At 34.9% G+C, this 11,108-nt stretch overlaps 1 protein-coding gene across 7 annotated transcripts; it reads right to left on the reverse strand.

The window, feature by feature from the left end:
* Nucleotides 1-1,359: 1,359 nt before the first annotated feature.
* Nucleotides 1,360-8,008, reverse strand: LOC112801544 (uncharacterized). Of its 7 annotated transcripts, none has more exons than XM_025844341.2 (9): nt 7,599-8,006; nt 4,771-4,849; nt 4,460-4,584; nt 4,245-4,280; nt 4,016-4,153; nt 3,346-3,432; nt 2,275-2,322; nt 2,088-2,164; nt 1,360-1,855 (listed from the first exon to the last, which is right to left on the reverse strand). In XM_025844341.2, exons 3-9 carry the CDS (start codon nt 4,532-4,534, stop codon nt 1,708-1,710), a joined length of 609 nt encoding a protein of 202 aa, XP_025700126.1. In that variant the 5' UTR covers nt 4,535-4,584; nt 4,771-4,849; nt 7,599-8,006; the 3' UTR covers nt 1,360-1,707. The 7 variants fall into 7 exon arrangements, with proteins under 7 accessions (XP_025700126.1, XP_072093327.1, XP_025700123.1 ...); XM_072237226.1 differs by having other exon boundaries at nt 4,771-4,898; nt 7,599-7,987; XM_025844338.3 differs by lacking the exon at nt 7,599-8,006 and adding an exon at nt 5,068-5,361.
* Nucleotides 8,009-11,108: the final 3,100 nt, after the last annotated feature.

Consider the following 11,108-nt stretch of genomic DNA (forward strand, 5'->3'; position numbering starts at 1 on the left):
TTATGTAGCAGTACGTGCCCTCGAAAGTCACAAAAGCCGTTTTCTCCTCATCTGATTTGTGCATGGGTATTTGGTTGTAACTTGAGTAGGCATCCATGAAGCTAAGGTACTAATGTCCCGAAGTGGCGTCCACCAGTTCGTTGATGTTTGGGAGAGAAAAGGCATCTTTTGGACAATATTTGTTCAAGTCCGGGTAGTCTACGCACATTTGCCATTTACCGTTTACCTTTTTGACTAGTACCACATTGGCTAGCCAGGTCGTGTACAGTAATTCTCGGATGAAGCCTGCTTCGAACAAGCCTCTGACTTGCATCTTGACGTCAGTTGCTCGTTTTGTGGACATTTTTCTCCTTCTTGTCTGGGAAACCTATAGTCATGACCGTAGTGCACCGCATCTGGTTCCAAATGAAATTCATGAGCATACGACGTTGTGGAGCGCTACCACACTACTAATATCTTGAGTGTATTGAATGGGATGCAACTAATAGATTCAAGAGGCAGTTTGAACTTTAGCAGGAAGTCTTAGGAGAACTAATTTGTCTTGGCGATGCGCAAAACATAGTTCTGACAGGTCCCAAAAACAAGAATTGGATGGGTGAGCATTCTAGATGGGTTATGATATGGACAAACAATTTCACATATTTTAATTGGTGATCCTCTCAAGCTCTCAGGTGGATGACTACATCAGATGGTCCAATGATACATATGGTTGTTACCTGCGGTTGTCCCTTTGTGTTTTGCAGTGACAACCACACCCACACCCACACTCAGTGGTGGAATAATCTGTTCTACACCCAAGACCCCTCCAAGCAAGTGCAAGGGTCGGAACTACAACCGCCTTGAGTTGTTCCAGGTTGGTTGTCTTTGAATTTGAGACATCAACATCCTACCACTTTTGAACAATGGGGAGAATGTCTTTTGATTCTGGCAGGGGTCATCGGGGGAGAAGACTTGGTCATCGCAAAACTTTAGACACTAGTGGGAGTTTCTGTCATTTTGATCTGAATGTTGCTGAGAAAGATGATGAAGAGGTGTAGGAGAGGAGGACGTTGAAGATGATTCTTAGGGGGGAAGACGTTGACGATAAGGATGATGATGATGAGCCTACTATGGGCAATGTATTGGCTATTGTCACTTAAAACATGAATTGTTGTTGCTGCTAGATTAGTTGAATTTATTATTGTTGTTGTTATTGACTCACACTATAGTGTATACTGTTGGATTTATTATTATTGTTGTTGTTATTGACTCAAGAGTAAAGTGTACATATTGTTGGCAAGTAATTGATCCTTTAATCAATGGAAATAAAAATAATAAATAAAAATGACTAGGAGATTGAATTAGACATCGGGGGTTCAATTGGACTTGAAAAAGAGTGAATTATGAACCATCAGAATAAACAAAAATGGAGGACATCAGAATCTATCACATCCAAAAACTAATAGTCACTTATTAACGTTTCTAACCAAAATATTATTTTCTTCAGGTACTAGTTAGGTACTATTTACCCGACAATCCATCCCTTCAAGTTCATGATAACAAGATATGAAGAGAGAATATAACTATATCCCAAACGAAACACAACTAAAGTAGTTCTGCCATAATAGAAGCATACCCTATAAAGAATACACAATGATCCAGACGGTGAATACCAACTATTATTTTCTAACTGAAGGCTGAAGTCCCACTACAGATAATTGATGAGTCTCAACTTGCTGCGCCAAAAAGACCCCAGTCGTAAACCTTAAAGCTTGTTACAGCTAGTCTGAATACCTCCTCCATGGGAATACATCCAGCTTGTTCAGCTGGAACAGCCATGCCGGCACCAACTGTGCCTGCGCTTTTGCTAAATGGGCTGCAGGCAGAAAATAGAACTAAATAAGTGTCTTGCATAGTCATAGTTTCCACAAAATCAGTGCAATACAAAATATATATGTTAATTTTCTAGTTTGCGTTATAGTCTTAGTTCTAATGTTACTAAATTCAAAATGAATAAATTTCACTTTAACTAGATACAGAGCTAAAATGCTAATATACAGTAGAATTTTCCTAAGTGCTTATTGCTGTCAAAAGCATATTCCACATACTTTATAAGAATTGGCTCATATGCAGTGACAAGTACATCAGTATCAACTCCTTTAAGACGCAAATTTGCCAAATAAACCTGGGATAAAGAAAAGGAAAGGGATGATCCCAAGACCAATCAATGTAACAACAATGTCAAGCAAGTGTGCATAAAAAGTTTAAAACATGCCATTTGAAAACTTAACTTACTTTAATGATATTTTGTGCTTCCCTTCCTTGTCGTCCCTTAGAAATTGCCTATCATTAACTTTAGTGTAAGTATGAAGTAAAAATGAATATCATGGAGCACACTAATAGGTAATGAAAAAGGAGAGCCCCGCCGGGGGAGGGGGGGTTCAAGGAGGAGCTGAGAAGTATAAGAACAATTTCAGAATATTATAATACTAAAAAAAATTTCTATTGTTCCTGAATCTCTGAATATAATGGTTAGGAATATCCAAAAGATCCTCTGCTTTGATCTCCCAATTTCTCAAACTTTTTACTTCTCAGCTCTCATTCTATCTCTCAAATTCTTTACTAACTCACTCTATAATGCATATCCGAGGCCCTAGTCATAGGTTGAACACTTGGTAGAACCTAATAAGGCATCTAACATTCACAGATTAAAATCAACAATAGAAATAGACCGACCAAAAAGCAATTGTCACTCCCACAAAGAGAAGCCCAACACCTTGACAATACATGAATCCATAAAACAAATTTATAAGCTTAGATTTTAACAGCAATTGGTAACAAAAACAAAGTGATAAACATAAATGCAAGCAATTAGGGCAATGTTGTAGAAGTAGACGAGGCTAAAAAGCATGCTTAAGCAGTAAATAACCCCACTCCCATAGGGTCATAGCATCAACATACAGGACATGATATCACAACTAATTCTAAAGAGATAGGCAAAGAAACATGCTCATAATACTACAAAACTTTAAAAGTTTGTTCGACTGGGGGTTGAATAATTGAATGGATGGATTGCCACCAAGATGCTAAAATTTAAATGGGAGACAAAATTTATCTCAAAAATGAGATAGAACAAGGCTGGAGCCTATAATTACTCAGGTAATCAAATAATATCTAGATTACAAAATACTAAACCGGTGGTTAATTTGATTAAATTTTGCAGTCATAACACTACATTTTCTCTTCAATATTTGGGAATGCCTAATACTAGCCCAATTAAATATATTATGTGCATTAATCCTTAGGCAATGACCAGGAAATGATTGCGTTAACACAGTTAAATTAAAAACAAGATAGAAACTTTACCATTTGCCCTATTGCAGATGTTACAATAGCAGGTGTGTTATTGTACATCAAACCTGGCGCTTCAAGGACTCCAGACTGTTCAATAACCTGAAATAATTTCAGGAGAAGTATGATCAAAGGATACAACAAACTTCTGCAACAAATATTACATTTAATGAACTAAGATAAAGGGAAGCCATTTTCTCTGATTGTGTTGGAAGATAATACTTCCAGACACACACAGAGTAATTAAAGTAGAAGCAGAGTTATAGCTCCATTAAATCATACCAATCATACATTGAAAGAATAAAAAGAGCAAATGCAACGTCATAGTAACTAGTAAGCAGAAATAAGTAATGGAATCCGCTAATCAGTGGCAATTAAATCTCCCAATACACAAAGAAAAAGTTTAGATGACATCAAAAATCATAACACTCAATATCTGTCAATCCATGTCAATTATAGAGTTTAAGTTAAGCAACTAAGCCAGCTAAGCACTCTCTTATGACTCCAATAGTATGGAAAAACAATAAAGAAAAATTCACAACATATTCAAATTCCCAGCACCATCCTCACACTCGAATAATGCACTTTACATGCATAGGATGAACATAACAGAATCTAATTTACACAAAGCTTTCACACTTCATTAACCCTATACCATAAGAAGCAGAATGAAATAATGGCATACCACACTTCCTTCAGCATCCTGCTCATTAGCAAGGTCTTGAAGAAACCAGACAGCACTTCCATTATCAGCAACATCGTGCTTATATTCTAAAATCTCAAAGATCAAGCTCTCATCACGAGTAGCGTCTGCAAAAACCTCCTATTAAAATGAAGGTGCATAAACAAGTTAGTAAAGAATTAGATAGAATACTAGAATGGACAGTGTAATCAAAAGAGAAAGCATGACAAACCTGATGATCAGGGACTTGTCGAATGTCACTGACATCCTATAAGAAACAAGCCATAACTTTTAAGTTCAACAAAACTAAAGTCACACAAAGAACATGGACAGCATAAAAAGGTGTAGTATTAGTAACAGAAGTCACCAAATTTGCAATTGCAATAACAACAACAATACCACAACAACAAATTATGAATATTGCCTTTCAAAAATAATATAACTCACCTGGAATCTGTGAGGGAACAAGCTTGAGAGTTTGCCCCCAAACAGAGGTCGTTCATAAACAGCATCTTGAGGCATTGTTGATACCAGCGTAGATAACAAAAGAGTTCAACAGCAGCACCACCACCCTAGTGCAAAAATCACAACCACCCACGTTAGCAATTCATACGAATCTAGTCCAGAGAACAAAGAACAAATCCATAATTCAATTTTTTTAAATTGTTATCATTCTTTTATTTGTTTAAAGATCATCTCTTTGGTTGAAACTGAAACAATCCCTTTTATTCAAAGTTCTAGGAATTTCAAGGCCATACTTGAACAAACGCTGTTTGAGTATGAATTGAGGAATGAAATGGAATTGAAGCCCAGTCAACTGCGTTGCATGGATACGGACTGCTAGGAATAAAGAAAACCGGAGTCCGGTTAACACTTACAAATTTCACTGTTTTAAGTTTTAACACAAGCGAACATAAATGTTATTAGCAGAACAAAACTCACATAACAAGCAATTGTAACAATTTTTAACCTGGCAATAACAAGTTAACAATAAATTCCAGAAACAAAGAATTGCACCCAAAAAAATGGAAGGAAAAAAAAAATCAGAATCTTACTTTCTGAGACGATGTTAAATTGGTTAGAGAAGGTTCCCCAACAGATTAATCACAGCAAAGAGGAATTAAATCGATTGAAGTAAGAAATCGAAAGAAGAACTTGTAGAGAAAGCAGCGTCGCTACGCTAAGAAGGCCCTAGTTTGTTCCTTACTTCCTGCCATGCGTGTTCGGTTTCGGTTTCACACTTTCATTGTGCTAGCCGCACATTGCTTCAAATATAAGCGCTTTTTTTTTTTTCATTTTTGAAATCCAAATGATCTTGAAAAATGAAAACTATTTAGGGCAATTTGGATAGGTGCATAAAAGTAATTTTATTAATTTATAAAAAATTATAATGTTTTAGTATAATTTTTAAAATTAAATTATAACTTTTTAAAAAATTATTTAAATATTTATAAAAACATTTAAAAAAATGAACACATAATAATATTTTATTATTTTTCTTTTAAAATAAGTATTTTTAAAATTAAAAAATTAAACACACAATAATTTATTTATAAGATATTTTTAATATATAAGTATTTATTATTTAAGCTCTTTTTTTAAAAAGAGCTTAATTAAGCTGTTTACGCAAACATGACCTAAGTATTAACTAGGGGTGGTAAATGGACCGAAATCCATCGGGGTGGCCCGTGTAACCCACTAAAAAAGGCAGGCTTGTCTGGAAATTTGAAACAGCCAATTTAAAAAGCCCGCCTAACCCGCACTCTTTAATTTGTGGGCTTTGGCGGGCTTCAACAGGGCGGAACGGGCTTATCCGGTGGGCTTCCTCGGCGGGCTAGGCATCTTTTTGGTCGGGACTATTTTTTTCGAATTTCTATAATATTAATATATTATTGATCTACAAGAAGATGAAGATGATAATTTTAAGATGTTGTAAGTTATATTTTTGGATTATGTTTTATGTTTGATTGATTATAACCTTGAAGATATTTAATTATATATTTTGGACAAAATGTTTGTTTTGCTTTAGATAATGTTGGTTATATTAATTTGTTTTAAAAAACTTAGTTTATGATTATGTTTATCACATATTTATAATTATAAAGATTTTAATATTTGTAAATTTAGAAATTATAATTTTTTTTATGTCTTTAAAAATTATAAATTCATTGAAATGGTTGTGAAATTATATATATTGTTAACATTTAATGGTTTAAAAAAAAACGAAATTTGGAGGGCTTGACCCACCAACCTACCAGCCCGCCGTTAGGCGAAACGGGAGAGAAATTAAAAAATGCCTCACTAGGTGGGGTAAGGCGGGCGGGCCAACTCGCCATATGGCAAGCTTTTGACAGGGCGGGCTTCCTTGTTCGGCTTATTGACACCCTAGTATTAACCAAGATTTTGAAAACGAATCGGTCATTAAACCACTCTAGTTATTGGTTTATTAGTTTAACTAATTCAACTGTGGTTCAACCAAAATAACTATTGTATAATAAATTAATAAAAAATATAAATAAGTATACTAAAACATAACCTTTGTTAAGCTTGTTGATATTTATAATATACTCCAACTTAGAATAGAAATGACAAGGGCTGAAGTCTTGATTTAGACTTCGATACCATGTCAATGACCGTTTCTCCTCCATGATTAAATTCTAGGAGAAAGTTTAAGATTTCTTAGATTCTAAAACTATTTGAAAAACTTGTACAAAATAAGGAAATCTACCTAAAATTGTCATTTATAAAATTCACAAACTTACTCATATTATAATGTACAAACTTACTCAGAACTAAATTTCAACTTAAAATATAATTCTTTTAAATACGCAAAACTAATACTTCTCTATGTATACATTTCTTGAATATTATATAATGACAGATCCACAATCTGAACTTAAGTTATGTTGATCCTACACTTGTCTACTTTGTCATTGAACAGAACTGGAAACACAAAACAAAGTTATAGATATATTCTAATTTTTAAACCTGCCAACCCAAATTTCAGCACCTCTAAATTCTATGAGAAACTCAGTTACTAATATGCAAGGTGAATTATTAGATTGTGATCCTCAAAATCTTAATAAAACAACACATAATTTTAACTCAGCAACATAAACCAAGATAATCACATATTGATCAGCACCATACCATAGTTCATTTTTATAAAGTTTTATTTTATCGTGGTCTATGCATTTATAAGCATATATGGATTTATTGTCAAAGATTGGAATTAATTCCAACATATCTTCAGAAATCAAATAAGAATTCATTGAAGTTATGTATGTCCTCCAAATTATCTCCATATTTATGCCACAGTGAAATTTATCTCACATATGCAATAGTTAGCACTTTAGCAGCTTCGTATGATTATTGCTCTTTAAAAAATCATTCTTCTTGTCTAGAATAATATCTATTTAAAAAACAATTTTTGTGTAAGAATGAGCAGCGAATTAGTAACACAGGCAATTCAATTTATCATCAAGCAGCAACCTAATAATAGAGTCATCCAAATTAAAATTTATCATCAAGCAATGAGCAAAGCCAGTCAACTAAGAACAAGCACTGAGAGCATTCGAGACATTACCTTCTGCGGGGGTAGTGAATAGAGATTCTAGGGAGAGCGACAGACGATAGGAAGATGGAGACGAACACTGGCGAGCTAGCGACGGATGATGGAAAGATAGTGACGAACATCGAACGGACTGACGACGGGCAAAGAACTGCTTTGGCGTAGGAAATGGAGATGCTGGCGTTGGGCGAATGAGAGGAGGGCCTTTGAACACGATGAACTAGGAGGATTGGCAAACGACCACGATGAACCTGGCAGCCATGGTGAGACGAACAGTGGCGCGATGGAGACTAGCATTTTCAAGGAAGAGCTGAGACTGAGCTGAGAGGGGAGAAAGGGGAGAGAATGGTTTCTGTGTTTCTCTCTTCAAAAACATTTTTTTCTTTTTTTTTCTTTAATGAAATATCAAAGCAGTAGTGCAGCACATCGTTTAAAGAAAATCTGCAAGGTTTTGGTTCGATTTAGCCGCCCGACTTTGGTTCGGTTCAATGGTTTTGAGACGGTTTTTTCCTAAATAATTTTTCCCTTGGAACGAACCAATACTGTCATCGGTTTCTGGTAAAATCAATTCGATTTTCAAAATCATAATATTAACCATAGTTATTAAAATCAGACCGAACTGACCGATTCGTCTAGAAAACTGATAAACCGGACCATGTATCGGTTCAATTTAGTGTATTGACCTCTTAAGAAAATAAACTGATTAAAATCGGTACGAACTGATCAAACCGACACAAACCGATTAAAATCAGAATGAACTTGAACCGAACTGGTCCGATCAATAAGCATAGTCAACAGTCAACCCCACGCGTTGATAACATCATGCTGATGTCAGCATGCGGGTTGGGAATTTTTTAAAATCGGAGTGCAAGGTGGGAGTCAAACTTGGCTCTTCTCGGACCAAGCTAACTACCACTGCACTAATTTATTCTTTTAGTATTCATATTTTTTATAATATATATTGTATATTACATAATATCCTAACTAATACACACACATATATACACAAAAATACTTAATTTAATATTTTTTATATTAAACATTTTTTAAATTAATTATTTTTAATTGAAGTACAAATTAATTCATTTTAAAATAAAAAATAATAATTAATATAAAAATAAAATAAAAATTACTTAACAAAAATAAATTTATATATAATTATTTAATTATATAAAGATATTTAGTACGGACTAATTTTATGTCTATCTTTCTATTAGTTATTTATAGAATTAGAGACTTAATTATTCTTGAAATATTAGTAAAAATATATATTTTAAATTTTAATGTTAGGTTTTTTATTATTTTATATTTTTTATTTACATGAGACCGATTTTACTGATTGAACCAGTAACTCATTGATTGAACCGATAAATCAATAAACCAATAACCTAATCGATTCGATCACCGAATTCAATTCTGACAACTATGATATAAAAATTAAATTGGTAGTTATCAAACCGCTATAGCTAAGGCTTTGTGAATTAGGGATTCAATTGAAATAATTAAATTATAATAAAATAATATAAATAGCATAAAAATATATTTAAATATAAATTTTAAAATATATAAATTATTAAAAATATAATATGGAGTAAAGTTTCATAATCTTATTTATTTAATTGAATTTTTCCACATTATTATGCCACCATACGCTATTCTATACACAGGTGTTACATGTGAAATCAATTTCAATTGACAATAAGTCAAATTTGTCACACGAAAATTATTTTTTATAATTATAATTTAATTAAAATGCTTTGATAGTTAAATTTATGCATTTATTTTTTTGACGACTTTTATTATGTAAAAGTTGTTCTGCGTTTTACATGTGTAGAAATGACGTACATACGTTTATGGTTAGCAAAGCATCACTGTATGGTCATGTGAAAATTTAGGAGGAGAATTCTGACAAAAAATTTATAGTTAATGGTCAGAGGTTGAAGTACTATCTGAGAAGCGAGATTGATTGCCAAAGATCTGCTCATCTGCTGAACTAGCAGAACTAACCGTCAAGCTAGTGACGTTAAAAAAGCACTTGTCGAGAGGCAATCCGATGTTTTTGTATCCTTTAGTTTGATTTCTGTTGCTTTGATTTTGTTATTTATTTGATTTTATTTGAGTTTTTACTGTAAATTTCCTCTATTTTACGTGTGTGTGGATCATGCAGAGTAATTAGAACAGAAACGGTTACCTAAAGATAGAATTTTGGCAGCCTAGAGTATATTGATTCGGATTGGGTGGCATCTAACTCCAAAATCTCAAGTTAGGTGCCACACTAAGCATTGAAGTTGCATCCAATTCGGGAGGGTTGAAGTTAGGCGCCAGGCATCCAAAGTTAGGCGCCAACTTAAGGAATAGAATTCCATTCTATTCGGACATCTCAAGTTAGGCGCTGTTAGAGTCCAAGTTAGGTGCCAGGTGTGAAAGGATTCCAAGTGGATTCGGTCACCTTGAAGTTAGGCGCACCAAATAGTGAAGTTAGGCGCCATGGTTGAGGGCGCAAGGGAAGTTAGGCGCAGGAACGTGAAGTTAGGCACGGAGGCAGTTGATGCGTTCGGGAGCTCTTAAGTTAGGCGCCACTCCCCACAAGTTAGGCGCCTGTGAAGGAAGCTTTGTCAAGTTAGGCGCCAGGGGATCCTGAGTTAGGCACCAGGCTTCATACTTCACTCAAGTTAAGTGCTGTTCTACTCGAAGTTAGGCGCCACTCCCACAGCCCCCCTCCTCAACTGTACCCAATTCCAAACACAATCCACCAAATCATGCACCAGATCCCTTCTAATTCGGTCCCCACCCCTTCCAATAAATTCCAAATTCCCTCCCCTTTTACAAGCCTTCACCTTGAGTCCCTAACAACTCTAATCCGTGACACCCTCTGAGCCCCAAGACAAGCCCGTGAACCCTCCCCCCTAAACCCCTCCTCCATTTCAACCCACTATATAAACCCCATCAACTCCTCTTTCACCCACACCTCAACCCACTTCTTCTCCCCTCTATACACATCACACGTACAACTTCCCCCTTTTCTTCGAAACACAAGCCAGCCCCCCTTCGCTTTGCAACCACCACAACGCCCATACTTCCACGCACCTTCTTCGATCCAACCGTACTCCCCTCTCATTTTCAATATTCTTCTGTCTTTCTTTATTTCATCTATTTCAAAAAAAAAAAACAAACAGGACAGAAAAGAAAATTTTAGCATTAATTTTTATTTTCTTCTTTTCTTTTTCACTTTCTTATTTCACCATCTCTTTCTTCCCCCTTGTATTTCTCTAATTTGCTCTGAGACGAGTAAAACTTTTAAGTTTGGTGTTGTCGCTTTGCTTGTTTGTTTTCTCTGTTTTCTGTAATGGTACCCAAAACTAGTATACCTTCAAAGAAAAGGAAAGGTAAAGAGCCAGCCACCAGTTCTCATGATACACACAGGTTCCGATCCAAGCTCCATGAAGAATATTTTATGATCATACTTACAAGAGGGTTGTGACTCCAGAAGTGAGATTTGCACTGAAACCGAATGAATACCTGGAT

The sequence above is a fragment of the Arachis hypogaea genome, chromosome 5 (assembly GCF_003086295.3).
Source record: "Arachis hypogaea cultivar Tifrunner chromosome 5, arahy.Tifrunner.gnm2.J5K5, whole genome shotgun sequence".
Taxonomy (NCBI): domain Eukaryota; kingdom Viridiplantae; phylum Streptophyta; class Magnoliopsida; order Fabales; family Fabaceae; genus Arachis; species Arachis hypogaea.

Coding starts and splice junctions, on each gene's coding strand:
- LOC112801544 (XM_025844343.3), bottom strand. CDS start 4,534: ATGCCTCAAGATGCTGTTTATGAACGACCTCTGTTTGGGGGCAAACTC. Junction 2,165..2,274: donor AAGCACAAAATATCATTAAA/GTAAGTTAAGTT, acceptor TCTTTATCCCAG/GTTTATTTGGCAAATTTGCG. Junction 1,856..2,087: donor TATGAGCCAATTCTTATAAA/GTATGTGGAATA, acceptor TTCTGCCTGCAG/CCCATTTAGCAAAAGCGCAG.